Consider the following 17,097-nt stretch of genomic DNA (forward strand, 5'->3'; position numbering starts at 1 on the left):
CTAATATTAATTAACGTGTCAATTGCTTCTTGCAGATTTATAAATATTTAAACCTACAGCTGATCATTTCTACCTTACTAAATCCATATTTCTATTAAGACAAAAAAAATCTTACTACCATAATCTATTTTCTAGCTTATTTTCTAATTATCTGACATTTTTTGGATGCGCTGAAGCAAACCATAAATGATTCAAATGGAACATTCTTTTTTAGATGTAGCAATAAATACACTGAGTTAAATTCAAAAATGTTTGTTATTTTAAACATAAAAAAATATATCTTAGTTTACCGTCTAACATCTGTGCTGAGTTTATTTGTTTTGGAAGTAGCTGAAGAGGGTTTTCATATGTGTTTTCAGTCAGAAGAAACAGGTATACTGAGTTGTGCTAAATATGAATTTAAAACCTTTAAAAATGTATGACCTGTAATGCATCCCAGCTCAATGAGTTTATATCTACTCTAGAATGCTTGTTGACACCAGCCAGCTACTGTTTCATGTGTTACACTTTTATTGAGCCATTTTGAGTCAATTACTTCTGAAATACTGATTTTATTGAGAGTTCCCTACTTTCACATGTCTATTCTGAATGTTAATTTAGATAAATAAAGCCTCTTTCAACATCATAAACAAAGCACCCGGTTGCCAGCTGTTGCCGGTTTATTTGAACAACGGTCCAGCTCTTGCCATTGGCTTTAGCATTCATTCATTCACTCAAAGGGCTGGCCCTTCCTGGACCTTAGCTTCCAGGAAAATTTATAAAGAAAGCAAATCTCCCATCTTTGCATGTGCCGTCTGCAAAGGAAATACAAAAGCAGTCACAAAACGGAAGCACTCCTCAGATTTTCCAAGTGAAATGTATTCACATGTCTGTCTTTCAGCATAATGACGCAAACTTTTATTTATTTATTTATGTATTTATTTATTTATTTATTTATGTATTTATTTATTTATTTATTTATTTTATTCAAGGTTACCAATATGAAAACAGTCTGAGCAAGATGCAGGATTGCAAACTTTTTAAGTGTACATAAGTACTTTGTACTTTTTGAGATTTTGAAATTGGAGACAAAATGTAGAAAAAAAAACCCCCAAAAAACAAAACCTTATTTATGTGTTTCAGGGATGTGCAGCCAACCTACAAAAAAGTGAAAGGAAGTGTAAGAAATCACCTGTAGACTTTTTGCATGTTCCTGAGTTAACGGACACCTAGTCACCCTGACATTTTGTTCAATTTTTGTAAGTGCTCCTGTTACGTAATTGACAAGAGTCTATTGTCTGGCTGCAGAACAGGCAGTGCTGGAGTAGGCACTTTCCCAACAAAACACTGTGCCCACAACGCTGATCCCCTTTAAGGCTCAAGGCTAGAAATCATGACTAATAAGACAGGCAAGGTTAATTTGAGGAGCTTGAACTTACATCTTATTGCAGGGTCCCAAATGTTCTCTGGACAGGGTGTTGTTTATTAATCTGATAGGAGAGTTAAACTGTGTGAAATTAGAAATTTTCCGAGGGTGTTCTGGCTCATATGTTTGGATTTCCATCTCATGGGGTTTATCCCTGAAGCAAATTTTAAGGACGGTTTACTCTCAATGCTCTGTGTTGCATATAAATTAGCAACCCAAATAGAAAAATCACCTTAAGTGAGTGAGAGGTTCAGTGCATCCAATGTCAGAAATAAGCAGTGAATGATACAAAGTGGGAAACAAAGTTGTTGCATATTTATAGAAGATATATGTCCATGTAATGAGCAGCATCAAGCCCTGCTCATCTTCCTTTGTTTCCTAAAAGCTTGATTTTTTTTTGTCTGCCCTCAGTTGGCTGGAGACACTTTAATTAAAAAAAAATTACAAGAAAGATTAATGAGTTGCATCTTAATAAAGTTGGTGCAATAACATACTCACCCAACACACGGTGAAATTTGACATCACATATATCAAAACCGCTTTTTAATAATTCTGTTAAAGATCAAAATGTTGATTGGCTTAGAAGCTGGGAGATAATTGCTTTCTCACTTGTATCTTTGTTATGAGCAGCACTTTCAACCAAGATAATATAGCTCAGTAATGAATACAAAGTTAAAAAAAAAATAGTTGAGAGACCAGTGACTAACAACACTCAAATGTGCTTGTCTTGTTTCATTAAAAGTAACAAAACACAATTCATTTCGAAATTAAAGCCATGTAACGCAACAATCTCTGCCATTAAACCAGATTTCTTAAATTTGGGATTTTACATTTGCACATTCGTTAAACATTATGTGTAATTGTGAGAAACTTGTAATTGCTGTGCTAGTCTTGATTTTAATATGTTAAATGAAAACCATTTTCCCCAGACTAGCAGAAATGTTTTACTTATTTTATAACCAGTGTTAAAAATGGGCATTAGAAGGGAAATTGTGTCTCATTTTTCTAGTGTTGAAATTATTTATTTGTATTTTAGAAAAGAAAGTTCTAAATTTCATAGAAGAGCTTATTTTGAAGGTGTTTAAGAATCTAAATGTGGTAACTATCTCTGATTAAGTCAAGACATTCCCATCATATTGAGAAATAGAAACTACGTATGTTGATTAAATTCAATGAAAAGTTCTGCTGTCTGAAGGAAATGAACTAAGGTCTGCATTTTATTAAATAATGTCAAACATTAAATAAAAAGTGTACCATAGTTTGGCATTCAGAGCGTAAGATTCATACACACATCCAAGCACTTTATGGTAGTACGCTATATTGACAGGAACCAGGGATGCCGTAATCTGCACCACCAGGCCCTTTGACCACCAGCTCCAGGTGAGACAGGTGAAGTGTCTTCCTGAAGGACACAACGGATGAGAAAACCCACCGGTCACAGGACAAATCCTTACTCACTCGAGCCACTGCCATCCCCTTCTCACATTCAATGAGTGTGTCCAGTAACTAGCAAACGAAATAACGCACAGATGTTTATGTGCTTGACAAGAGATCTTATTTACATAGTTTGATGCTCCCTTCAATACTTCTCGAGTCACTTAGGTGATGTAGAAAGGCCTGAAGACATGCATGAACACAGCCACTATCAGGGACAGAGGACTGTCAGGATTAGACTAGGTTTTACACTCTTTGGAAATGTGGAAGTGTTCTCAAAATATGTTTACTTCCAAACGGGGACGGAAGTAAAACGGGCAAATATCAAAATAAATATTGTTGAAAATTTGAGAGATTTAATGTCACAGAATGCAGAAAAAAATAATAATGTGCTCTGACTAATGTATCTGGTCAAGAGAGCCTCTATATAATTATATCACATACTGATCATGGATAGAACACAGCACTTTGTAGCTTGCAACCACAAATGCTCTAATTCAAAATGGTTTGCATTAAAAGCACCCAACACATCATGAGCAAGATTGATTTATTTCTTGATTAACTTCTTTAAAATGTTTGCTGCTTTAAAGCGTTCTAGCTTTGCATACTTGACATTACAAAGTGTTTTATGATTTGATTATTTTTAATAAAAAAAATATATTTTTTGGTAAAGATATTTTTGCATTTCTTTGTTCATTAAATTAGATCTACCTATGTGACGGTGAGATTGGGTGAAATCATTTCAGGTATTTCTAGTAAAATACACATATTGAGCTCAAAATGTATTCATGTATGCAGTCATGTAAAGCACTTTGTGTTATAATTTATTCTGAGGAAGTATATAAAAAGTAATGTATAAATAAAGTTAGTTTAGTACTTAAATATTAAATTGTGCAATTGCTACAAAGCATGTGTCTTGCACAAGAGGTAAAATTGGAATAACTAACATTAGTGCAAACTAATGTTGTTTCTTTATCCCACAGAAGTGTCCAGGAGATTTTGGCTAATTGAAAGCTTTAGGTAAACATCCATTCACTTCTGAAAACTCACCCTTCCTCAGCCAGGATGCTTAGCTGCCCATGCTGTAGACATTCCAGTCTGATTGGCTTAGCTGCTGGCCTCCGTCCCAAAGGGCGTCTGTATAAAAACTCCCCAAGTGGTGAAATCCAGAGACAGACAGCAAACAAAGCTCAAGGAGACTTGCAGAGGGCTAACAGGAAATAACAATTCTCTTCTAAGTGCCGTAACTGAAAGCATCTGAAAATGTGCAAAGGATTAGCTGCATTACCGCAAACCTGTCTTGAGAGGTAAGAGAGTTATTCACCTGTTTTTAAGTGTGCAAAACAAGATGTAAACTGTGTTGTTACTCAGTTTGGGTGCTGAAAAGTTTCGAGGGAAGTTCAGATGTGTTTTTTTTTTCTATCTCAGATTAACATCTTGTCCCAAGTATTTTTTTTCTGGTTTTATGAGGCTCTTCAAATTCATTTTGTTATTATTTGTAACAGCATGAAAGTTAATATCTTTTTTTTTTTTTTAAGTGACTTTGCAACAACCTGAGATCAACACAATCTGTTTGTCTACTATAGCTTTATCAGAATCATAAAACAAAGCCATTTGATTTTAAACAACTTTATCAGCACAATGGCATGATGGTGATTTATATCCCGAGGACTTTAACTGGATCACTGTTACTTTTTCCAAGATGTCAAACCAAAAACGTAACATCTGCTCCTGATCTGCCTAACCCAGGGCCAAAGAGATCAAGTCAAAGTTGGGAGTTTTGCTTCAGAAGCCTGATAATGCCATCGACCTCATCATCCCATACCCGGAGAAGGTTGACAAGAAGCCGGAGAAGCTGCAGAAGTGAGTGTTCTGTTTTGTTCTACAAGACTAATGATTGGCTGTGCCTTCTAGGTGGCCTGTGTATTGCCTGTTGCCTTAACCAGATAAGTGAAGGTGAAGTGGAAGAACAGGGCCCTGAGCATTCACAAAGAGGTGCTGATCAAAAGAGATTAGACCTGCCCAGACATTGATTTGGCTCAGATGTCAAGTGCTACAAAGCAGATACCTTGAAGAGATTTCTAGGAGATAAAATTGTGTGGGAGACATTCGACCTTCCTTTTTTTGTTTCTTTTGTTTTGTCTTTTCTTTGCCTCGACTCTGTTGCATTACAACCGTGTAAGTATGAAATATGTTTGTACTTATCTTAGCTAAACGACAAGAAAAACCATCAAAATTTATCTCGGATGTAGTTGCCTAATGAGCAATCATGGAACTGGAATGCTCAGATAAACACAGGCTGCTGTTGACAAATCGTTTGATTGCAATACTTACAGTTCTGTCGCTAATCTTTCCAGAAGCACTTAAGACCTGAAACTCTGAAGAACTGTGCAGAAAACAGAGCATAGAGGGGGCAGAAATGTCACAACATTTTAAGATCAAACACAAACTTAGGTATCCATTGTACCCCTTTGAACTTGTTTTAAAGATTAAAGTCAGAGTTGAAATCGTTCTTGTTGCTGGTGTGACGCACACCAAATACCAGATGGGACCTGCTTTGGGGAAATGTTTCCCAGAGTTTAATCAACTGGAAAAACATGTCTGAGGTTGGAGTCTTTGTGGATCTGAAATACATGCGCTACATATGTGAATATTTATGTCATTTAATTATTATTTTTTTATAAATTCAGAATTTCCTTCTGGAACTGAACACTTTATTTTTGCTTGTGTTTGTTTTTGGATAATATCACCTTGGTGTTCTGTTGAAATTACAGGGCACTAGAGTCAGGCACAACACTTAAGTGTGGAAGCTGAGACATCTTTTCAAAACCAAAATTTCAGACATGTCCTCCATTGCTTCTCTTTATTTTAAAACTCATAACTCACACTGATCTATGGTTTCTCATCAGATTTTTCTTAAAATTGTTCTCCAATTGAGGAAAAAAAAAACAAAAACAAACAAAAAAAAACTAAAACTTTTACTAAGCACCCCCACCAGAAATATCCATAAATTCAATACTTACTATTTATTTTCTTTTTCTCCATGCAGGCCTGCTCCTGAGGAGGCTGCTCAGTGGCGTGAGAGTCTGGAGCGAGTCCTGAACAACAGCTGTAGGTCCCGTTCTTTCCTTGAGGTCTAACAGTGGCTATGTTAGTTGCTGTGGATTTTATTTGTAACCACAACTGGATTTGTAGAAAGAAAGGTTGTCTCTTTAAAAACATATGTTTTTAAAGAGACAATACTGGTTAATAAAGACTTTAGGTTTTTTTTTCTTATGATATCTTCCTCAAACTGTGTGACTCGCATATTCTATCTCAACAGTTTATGTGTCTGAAATCTAAAAATTGCACATAACAGCAATTTTAAAATGACACATTGCAGCATTCGGGTTTGAGTCGTTGGGAGTGCAGCCAAGCAAAGATGCTGCAAAACGCATCATTATTTTGTTCCATTCACACCATTACACAGCATCTAGAGCCACTGATGTCTAAACAGAATATACTCCTCTCCTGATGCCCAGTCTCTGTCTTGTTTAAACAGATTCAGCACACCAAGCAAGGCTTGGTTTCCATAAACATTTTACAGCTTGTGTGCTTGTTTAAAAGCCTGAATGATAGTAGTTAGGATTGAAATTGGTAATGGAAAATATAATGATGAGGATATTTTCTTTTAGTATCTCTTCCAAGTAAGTTTGCTTAAGGTTTACAGGACTAAAAAGATCTGATTTTCAATTTGTGAGTGCAAAAATGGTCCAGCAATGAAAACGTTTAAAAACTAGATTTGTAACCAGTTCATGTACACTTTTAGATCTAACCATTTAAATAAATTTGCATGTGCAATTGATCAAGTAGCTTAACATCTTCATAAACAAGGCAAAACTTGGGTCAATGTTTCAAACAAGTGAAAGCTCAATGTGGCTCTATGAATTGTGTCCACTGATGAGCAGCTGGAAGGAAGAAAGAAACTCTTCGAAAAGTAAAAAGTTCTGTGTTATTCTAGTTGTACTATGAAAACAGGGACATAATGATGAAGGAAAGAAGAAAGCTTTAGAAACTCTTATTACTCGGCAACATATTAAAATAATCAGGCATCTGTTGTAGCAACATTCACTCCATGCAACCACCCAGAAAAACAAAGACCCGTGACTAAATCTAAGCATAGTAAAGAGCCTGCAAAAAAAGTAATCTACAAGGACATATTTATATTGGAATATCTTAAAAGATGATGTTAACATTGGAGTAGTTTAGTTGCCAATCTAAACTAGAAGAAATGTTTGCAACGCTCAGTGTTGGAAAACACATTTATATTCTCTGAGCATACCACAAGCAGACTTCCTGCTCCACTGTTTACCTCACAAAGTGCTCAGAAAGCCTAACTGGTGAGACGGATGATTACCTCTAACAGTTAATGGTATTTATCCATACATGTAAACTATCCTGCTAATAAGTCATTTGTGTTAAAACCACGTAGAGATGTCACCAAGCAGCTGATTTGTGTACACTGAAACATTTTCTCTGAGGGGCTCAGTGGGTGGCAAAAGGCCTTCCTAAGTGACTTCTTTAGCACAGTTTGAGGCTCAAGGATGTATTTGTATAGCCTTTGCATGCTTGAGTTAGTCTGTGTACGCACTTATGCTCGTGTGTTTAAAGCTGCCCATTAAGGTTACTCGTGTGTTGGTAACGTCTCTAGGGAGACATCAGACAGAGTCCACAGGGCTCATTTATATCTCAGCTGCTGCTACCCGCTGTGTCATGATCGTTTAATGACTTTCCATCAACATTAGCAAAGTAGCTCATACAGGAAAATTATATTTCTTTCACTTAATGTGGAAACCAACCAATACTAAGAATAGAATCAAAATTCTGCTGACACAAGCGTTGAGCTAAACAGTCTTTAATTTTTGATATACACAAAGTGTTTTTCATTTGTGCCTGTGAATGTGTGCTTCCTCATATGTGTGTCCTTGTACTAAAGGTCTGTCAAAAAAAAAAAAAAAAAAAAAGGAAAAGCTGGAGCTTGATTGCGACTCAGAGCTATTTTGGACCAAGCCGCCATTTAGATGGAAGATAAAAGCCTAAGGCCACAGCAGAATGCTTATCATCTGCAACACCGGCTTGTTCAGACAATGGGAGCTTTCACCAGCATTGTGTGAAATCACAATAACCCTGGCTGAGATGTGTGGATCTTATGCTTTGGGATAACCAAAGCGCATTTACTTTTAAAGTAACAAATCGTTCCTGAAAGTACATAGTTAGAATGCAACTCTATGAAGTAACAACAAAAGGTAAATCTTCCAAAATGGAAAAGAATGCAGTTCATGCATTCAGCAATAATAAGTATTTGTGGTAACCCATGTCACCTAAACATCAAACGTTATGTCTGATTTAATGTCAGACAGTGATTAAAAAAAAAAAAAAAAAGTGTGTTAGGACAACGCAGTTATTAAGAGCAACCTTATTTTGGGCCTCATTTGTATTAAGTGAAGAAAACTGAAAGGTCTTTGGGAAACTTTTGGTCAACGTAAATATTTTTGGTAAGAACAATGAGATGAAACACTTTACAACACATTCCACTTCTGTCATTCTATGGAATACTCTCCTAAAGCTTTGAAGTCTTCAATATGTCTTTCTAGATAACATGAGAGTCTTTGTCATTTTTTTTGGTTGACAATAATTTTGGCCCTGGTGTTTTCCCTTAAATGCCCTATTTTGCCCAGTCTCTTTTTTACTGAGCATAACTGATAACCTAATGTTTGGCAAATGAGTCCATGATGCTCTGAATGTTGGTTTGTTGTCTTTTTCTCCTGGATTAGACTGGTAGGCTGGCCACTCCTAGGAAGGTTCATTAGTGGTCCAAATTTTTACAATTGTTTGCAATACACTGTCATAGAGTTCCAAAACCTTATGAGTGGCTTTTTAAAAGTGACGATTAAATGTGATAAGTAGAGGTTAAATGGATAAACAGATGTTATATTTAAGTAATTCCTTTGTCATATAAATTCAACTAGCAACCAGCCCAAAGATTTTTAGCGTTTTTCTTCCTCTTGTGATGTAATTAATGTGGCTGTAAACTGATATGCTTTGCTCAAGTGTCACGCAGATGTGTAGTTAATGCTTAAAGCAAATCTATGATTGTGTTCTCCTCATTGATTTCATTAACTCCCTCTGTCTTTGTCAGATGGCCTGGCTGCTTTCCGCAGTTTCCTTCAGTCTGAGTTCAGTGATGAAAACATCGAGTTCTGGATGGCCTGCGAGGACTTCAAGAAGACAAAGAATCCCATGAAGATGGCTGCCAAGGCCAAAAAGATCTATGAAGACTTCATCCAGTCAGAGGGACCCCGAGAGGTCAGACAATGCCCATTCCTATGTTATATTCTACAATATAATATTCTATATTAATATTCTATATTAATAGAATAAGTTATTTATATTGTACGTGGCCATTAAGCAATGTTAGACTCGATTTGTGTCTGTTTTTTTCTGCTAACTGCATATTTTATAACTTTTCCTCATCAGGTGAACATTGACCACTTCACCAAGGATGTGACCCTGAGGAACCTGGTGGCTTTGTCATCTTCTACCTTTGATCTGGCTCAAAAGAGAATTTATGCCCTGATGGAGAAAGACTCCTTTGGTCGTTTCCTCCGTTCTGATCAGTACCAGGAGCTTCTGGTCAACTAAACCAAGAAAGAGGCCAGGAAGGTGGGGAGGTTTCAAACAGCAGCTGATTTTTAAAAATGAAGCCAAATTCACACATTTGATTCAAGCAAGTATATATAAAGCACTTCTGCATATGACTGAGTAAAGAATTTAACTATTCTCAAAATTAGGTTTCAAAATTTGGCTCTAAATTTAAATAAAATGACAAACTGCATCTTGAAACAGCCCCATCTTTCCACGTAACACATGTTCCTGAATTTCTATCTGAACTAGAGATTTTTGGGGAAGTTGATTGAACCTGTTATTGTTAAAGTTTCCCCTGGTATATTCATCAGATATATCTCCTCAATATTCAAAGTAACTGAAACAAAAAAAGGTTAGAAAGCAGGAACATTTTCATTTTTCAATTTGCTCCTTTAATTTGAGATGAGAAAACATCTGAATACACTTTTAAAAAAAAAAACAAATGTTACATCTGTCAAAATATATAAGATATTTCAAAAGTTGCTTTGCCACAAATCCATCAATTTTACCTTAGAACTTTAAGTTCTAAGACTACATCAATATTTTGTTTGTAAACATTTATATATACAAAAAAAAAAAACGATGACGATGGCTTAATCTTATGAGGAAATAGTTGAATTTCTAAGTAAGCCTTGGGAGTGTCCGTTGGTTTAATTTCAGAGCAAATAATTAATGAAATAAGTAATTTCACAAAAAAGACTTTAAGCATGTAAACTGACAAACTTTATTATTTTCATTCTTACTGACCAACAAAATTCTTCTTAACAGATGATGACCAGTTTAGATAGTCTTCATGAGAAAAATGCATTAAAAGTTTTCTAAAACTGAATGTAAGACTATATCATGCTTATGTGATTTTAACAAGAAAACTCAATAAACACTTATTTTACATACATTTTAGTGTCTGGAAGAGAAATGAGTCATTTATCTATAAAAAAAGACATGCAAAGGAAGCTGTTGCAAGTCAAGGGCAAAACATTTAAAATCCTTTGTTATCATAATGTACTTATAAGTATGAAGCTGTATCAGTGCACAAATATGAATTTTCCTGTTTCTCCACATAACTGTTTCACATTTCCATTATTAGCACACTTGGATTATTACCAAACCCACCTTTTAGTTGCAATTCCTCCTGTGGGAGCAATTCATGAGAACAGTGCTGACTAGCTGGCTCAGTGGTGCAACCCTTAGGTTGCCACTAAAATGCAAGTTGCTAAGATGGGAAAACCAAGTAGGAGGGAATCTCAATTTTATAAATGGCATAAACAGAGTTGTGGGTTTATATGAAGAAAGTTCTTTTTATTTTCCCATGTGATAAAACTAAAGTTTCACTGCAAGTACACATGCCAGGTCCCTAAGAGGTCCAGTTAATAAAAACATGGGAGAAGGAACTTAAAGGTTTGCAGCACTTGATAATACCATGCCATGTAGGCAATTATATTTGTAAATCCACTTATTGCAAGTTAACTTTAAGACTCAAATGAATATCCACAGGAGAAACATTATCAAAATTACAAATCCTGTAGTTTTTTTTATTTTATTTTTACAATTATCTCCATCATACAGCATTTAAACCACAAGTCATCAATTTTTTTTAAGCTACAAGAAATCATAAATCACCCAGGTACACTTGGTCAAGATAATCTGATATAATGCAGAGGTTGTTGTAAGAGTGCAATGTTTAAGTGTAAAGTGTTTTGCAATGAGTTGATTGTTGACAAATGTATTCATCATTAAATGTGATTATATGTACTCTTTTTTTCCTTTTAAATTTAGAAATTATATTTTAACCACCACTGAAAACAAATCTATATTCAATATATTCAGCATTTTAAGCCCTTAACATACCGATACAGCTCACTAATTTCAGATGGTATTTAAAAAAAAAAAAAACATTTTCAAGTCATTAACTGAATTTTAAACTTCCTATATACTGCACTAGATGACAAGTACATCAATTATCCAATCATTTTGGAGAGAATTGACGACAGGGTCCATAGGGGCACAGATTGACCAGTCTGGTGCCAGAACCCTAGAACTACAAGCTAATAAATCATTGGAATATCATAAAATATATAATGTGAGGGCTTTAATAATGCTGAATATATGTAATTGCATGTAGCCTTGCATGTATGTTTTGTAGTGGATCACATAAAATATATATGATGCATACAATTGTTGAAGATGTATTTATTTATATTTGTAAATATCCATCTAAGTTATTCTAAATACAACAATGGAGTCAATGATTCTTTTCATGGAGAGCTGCAGAGAGCTCATAGGATCTTTCTACTGTTATAAAAACAAACTTTGACTTTCTTTTGTCACTTTGTTTTTCTTCACTAGACAACTATAAAGTTTTGTGGATGCAAAGACTTACTTTTTTGTCATGGGGATCAAAGTGTTATAGCGGGTTTGGAAGACTTGGTGAGATGATCTTCAAACGGAAAAAGCTTTTTCTTAAATAGAAAAAAATCCTAGAGAAGAGTTTCAAGGCTATTGTTCCTCTGTAGATAGACGCCAGCATTTACTCTCGCAACAAGGAGACTAAACCAAACTTGTTTCTAAATGAATGTCAGCTGAAAATAGTAAAAGAGAAAAAAAATCGATGTCTTTTGCTATTCGTATGACAACTTTAGTCAGAACATAATGAAATAAATTAAAGACCTCATTCAGTTTTGTCTAAATGGTGGACTGAACAGAACAAAAATCAAAAGCTGCACATAGCACAAGGCTGCATGTAAGAAGTACGCAACTCAAACGTCAGTAGGGTTTGAAGAGCAGAGCGGAAGCAGACGCGACTGAAGAACTGGCTGCAAACAGTGTCACAAATTCCAAGGACCCATCAGTTACAAGATTTCTTGGGCGTAATGGAAAAGGTCACGTACTTTTAGTCCCCAAAGGGGTCTGTGACTTTCTGACCGAAACTTTGTTTAGCTGCATAATATACAATACTTTGACATATTTCCAGAAACCTGGTAATGTGAAATCTTAAAGTTATGTCATGTGAAAAGGCTGAATATGTGTATATATATATATATATATATATATATATATATATATATATATATATATATATATATATATAAACAATTGTGTTTACCAGTATACAATATAACTATTATCTTGCTAAGGCTTGCAAGGCATCTGAAACTGCCATAGCACTCGTGTTACTGTCTACAGTTCATTCATTCATAAACTTTATGTATACATTTAATTCCTATGAAAAATATTATTGAATTCACTATGCAATACAAAATGTGTTTTGTTACAAGTAAACATCATTCAAATATCACAAAATGTATGTTTATTTTAAAGTTTCCTGTCGGGGAGTGTTGCTCTTAGAAGTACCTGACTGCCAAGGAGAAGATCGACACACTTCTGTAAGGTTTCCCCGAGGTAGACATGGTGAAAACGGAGCCACAGACACCCAAAGCTCCAAATCTCCCATCCACAAGGGCATACCCCCACAAGAGAGCTCCAAACCCAACACAACCATGAACCATGAGCCCACCACATGAGCCCACTCCAAGCCCCCTCCCTCCTTGACGCCCTTGGTGCCAGCCCCTCCAGCGTAGTTGGAATCTGTATTTTATGTCACTAACTCTCCATTTTAGTTTCATCAGTGCAATTACTAATAACATATCAGGCTTAGTAGACTTCTAAAACTGAAGTAACATGCTAAAACTGAAGAGGTGGTGATTTCTTGCGTCAAATCTTGTGACAATTTATGCCAACAATAATAATGACTAATTTGCCATTCTCAACACTATAGTTGAACCAGATAGTTGTATAATCTACCACCATTTATCATCTACATGTCATCTGTACATCTACGCATTCTAATCTGTAATATATATTCATCAGTCACAACAGTACATCGAACGGGCAATCGTAATTCAATTTGTAAGCACTCAATGATTGAAACTTCGAAAAAAATGTCAGAACCTTAATTTTATTGTTGACTTTTATGAACCTAGTAAAATCCATAATATGTTATCAGTGTACCTTCTTTTAAAAACAAGTTGACTTATCACATGAATGATGTGGCTGTATTTTGTTGTTGTTATTATTCTGTTTTCTAATGTATGTTGTTAAATAATTGACATGCTGCTTTGTCTTCTGTTTGTATTATCTCATTTTTTCAGGTCTGAATTCAAGTCCATTCAGACTTTAAGCCACTGGCTTTCCCCAAACTAGTCAGAGGATCATGTCTTCATGTTAGTAAATTCACATGAAATTATGAAACTCACACAGTCTTTGTGCTCAGTCAGGTTTACAATGACACCATGTCTAATCTTCCCTTTATTTAGTGTTTGCAGGATTTATTGAAAGCAGATGGTGTGGATAGGATGAACTCAAAACCCTTACACAGTGATCAACAGTGACGTCGGCCCTCATTCACACAATTCATTTTTGTCTGTCACAGTAATTAAGGTACTTGACCTAGAAAACAAAGACAGCCAAGCCCAATTTAAATTCCACTTTCATTCTGTGAAGATCAGTGTAATATTTTACTGAAAAGTTTGTGAACAATGTCTGTTAATCACACAATCACAATCAAAGAGCACATTATGAAACTCAAGATCAGGAGTGCAATATTCTTCAGTTTCTATGGTGACAAATACTTCCTGTTTGGTGCAGAACATGACTTGTTTATCTGTTGGTTCTATGCTGACAGTCAATACTTGATAGTCACAGGTGTGAATCTTACCTAATCTGGAGTGACGTTCTATAGAGCATTGAGCAGATACGTTGTTTGCCATATTCAGTCATGTCTCACCTGCTGACCAGCTGTCCTTTGTTTGTCAACCTGCCTGTTAACTCCTGCCACTTATCAGCTTCAGACTGCTTACAACTTACCCAGCTGCTTCTCTTTGTCTGATTAAGCTTCATGTGTCTTCTAAGAAAGCCCATAATACACTCAGTTTATTCAGTTTAAGTTTGTCTGAGCTTAAATGTCAAGGGATAAATACTTCCAAATCCAAAACATTGCTTGATTAATTTCCATCATCCTTATTTTAGTCAAGTTAAGTTTATTTACAAAGCATATTTCAGCAACAAGGGAATTCCAAGTTCTTTACATCATAAAAATATAATACCGTAACAAATTCTGAAACAAGCAATACATATTGCATTGCTTCAAATGCCATCATCAAGCAAGTATGCATCAAATATATTAACATTAATCAAAGGCAACTCTAAGTGGGAGGGTTTTTTAATGTAAATGAAGTCAGTGTTTCAGCTGTTTTGGAGTTTTCTGAAAGTTTGTTTTTGGAGTTAATGTAAGGACATTAGAGCTGGGGTGATGTGCTCTTCTTTTCTCGTTTTAGTGAGAACGTGATGGCATCATCTGCTCCAAAGCCTACAGGAAGTCCTCGCCGATCATTCGCCCTCAAGCAGAAGGTGACAAAAATGTAAGGTTGGATTTCTTTCAGTCTTTTAAGGCTTGCCCTGGGTCTGTACCAAACTGGACTGAAGGTGTTTTGGAACATTCACAAAAAGAGACACCTTGTGTACAGGTTCAGGAATAGCACTGATGTATTATAACAACTTATAATATTGAGAACCCTGACAAAGGAGACAATGATGGAGATGGTGCCTTGTGGTGTGGATGGGTATTGCGCTGACCTGCAATACCCATCCAATTGCGCTTGCAGGTTTAATTTCTGTTGCAACCATAGCTTTATGGCAGCCTTTTCTGTCAGGATAAACATTAGTGATCTCATGAAAAAAAGAAAGAAATGCTAGAAATTTTAGATTGTTTTGAAAATGTACTTTATGGGAACAAAAAAAAAAAAAAATAGGAGCAGTTGACTCTCTTATGAAGTCGTGTTGTGGGTGCTTAAACATTTTCATTTAAGTTTCATTTAAGTGTCTTTCATTTTTCGAAAGTATCAACATTCACAGTTGCACAACATAAAGTTCCACAAGTCAGCATGGCATGCCACATTTGACTATTGGTATTATTATTGTTATTATTATTACGATTCAAAACATGATTAAAAGGCATTTAGTTTATTATCAAAACTATGCTTTTAAAAACTGTTTGGCCAATAATCTGGTCCTCAAAAGCAATTGCTCACTAACTTGCCCCTTTAAAAAAATCTTCACTTAATCCCATGATTATTAGGTTATTTTGATGCAAACTAAACTGATGGATTTTGTATAATATTCCCTGTGAACCTCTACCCACTTTGAAATATCCTGTGGGCCTGATTTCCCTGTATGTGTTGCAGTCCAGACTGTTTTCATCTATGCTTATGACATAGAAAAACGATCTACAATGCCAGTGGCTTACTTCTACCTGTTATGTTCGGTGTTTTCTGTGTAGTTATTTTTGAGGTTTTCTGTGTTAAGTCCTGTTCCGGTCCTGTCATCCCTGTTGATTGTTTCTCAGGTGTTTCTAGTTACCTGATTACCCTCCCTGTGTATTTAAACCCACCTGTTGTCTTTGTCTCTTGTCGGGTCTTCGTCTTATGTCAGTTTTGTCTGTTGTGTGCTGGCCAGTTGAACTGGATAGTCCTGGTTAAGCATAGCTCTCCTATTCAGTCTTCAGTGTCATCAGTTGCTACCGGTAATTAGCTGTATGCTAACCTCTCTGCCGTGCTGCCTGTCATCCTGGACTGTTTGGAGCTTCCTTCATTAAATCACATCATTTTCACCACAACCTGGGTTCAGCCTGCGTCTCTCCTCACCACCTCAAACCCACTTCATGACTCTACCCTTTAAAATACTTCAAGACGTATTTCAAAGAAAATGCCTGTAATAACACTCCTAACATAGAGAGTACCTGACATTTTTCCTTGTCTATGCTGATGCCACCAACAATGCCAGGTAATTCATTTTCAGTTCTATTTCTGTACAAAGTAAAATATAAATCTTTGAGTGTTATTAAGCATACTTGTGAGGCGACATCATCACAAATGTTTTCTTATTGTAAGTCTGAGGCAATATTCTAATTTTAAACATATTAAATAAATAAAAAAGAAAACTAGAGGCTTGAAAACAATAGTCTGCATGCCATCCAGATCATTTATTCCCCCTCAAGCAATGAGTTGTGGGAATAATTAAAGGTTTTAATAATGTTCTAATTTAGCAAATATGACTGCAAGCACATTATGCAACACTTCCATAGTTAATGAGAAGGTGCAGACATATTCTGAAGATCAATTTTATCCTGTAACGTTTATAAATGAAACATCATTAAATGTTAAACCACACATCCAGACATGTGGCAACAGGGATGTGTGTCTTGTATGTACTTGGTGCATGCATAATCGTGTGGTAGAGATAAGTGCTTTTGTGTCCATGTGTATCAGAGGGTACGTGCTTTCTTGTGCGCATGATGACATTAGAGCTCCAGACCCTCCTGACAGGTTTCAATTATCAAAGCTCACAGCTGCTCAGCGTTTGAAAGCCTGGAGAAAAAAATCCACCGATAAGCAGGTTAATGCAAAATGGAGTACCGCTTAGGGCCAGAGTGTCTCAGCCCGTCCAGGACCTGGGCATTATTACAGCTGCGAGCAAAAAAACACACATACTTACAAGACAAAACCTCGAGAATTATATAT

At 35.8% G+C, this 17,097-nt stretch overlaps 1 protein-coding gene and 1 long non-coding RNA gene across 2 annotated transcripts; one reads left to right on the plus strand and one right to left on the minus strand.

The window, feature by feature from the left end:
* Positions 1 to 601: 601 nt before the first annotated feature.
* LOC106956905 (uncharacterized) lies at positions 602 to 14,316 on the minus strand. Its single transcript, XR_001426852.1, has 3 exons — positions 14,238 to 14,316; positions 5,174 to 5,225; positions 602 to 794 (listed from the first exon to the last, which is right to left on the minus strand). It is a non-coding gene; the product is annotated as an uncharacterized LOC106956905 (long non-coding RNA).
* Positions 3,991 to 11,842, plus strand: LOC106956904 (regulator of G-protein signaling 5-like). The gene is made up of 5 exons (XM_015048008.1): positions 3,991 to 4,146; positions 4,589 to 4,702; positions 5,889 to 5,950; positions 9,018 to 9,184; positions 9,356 to 11,842. Exons 1-5 carry the CDS (start codon positions 4,103 to 4,105, stop codon positions 9,518 to 9,520), a joined length of 552 nt encoding a protein of 183 aa, XP_014903494.1. The 5' UTR covers positions 3,991 to 4,102; the 3' UTR covers positions 9,521 to 11,842.
* Positions 14,317 to 17,097: the final 2,781 nt, after the last annotated feature.

The sequence above is a fragment of the Poecilia latipinna genome, unplaced genomic scaffold, assembly GCF_001443285.1.
Source record: "Poecilia latipinna isolate Pla-1442-1.1 unplaced genomic scaffold, P_latipinna-1.0 Scaffold855, whole genome shotgun sequence".
Taxonomy (NCBI): Eukaryota; Metazoa; Chordata; class Actinopteri; order Cyprinodontiformes; family Poeciliidae; genus Poecilia; species Poecilia latipinna.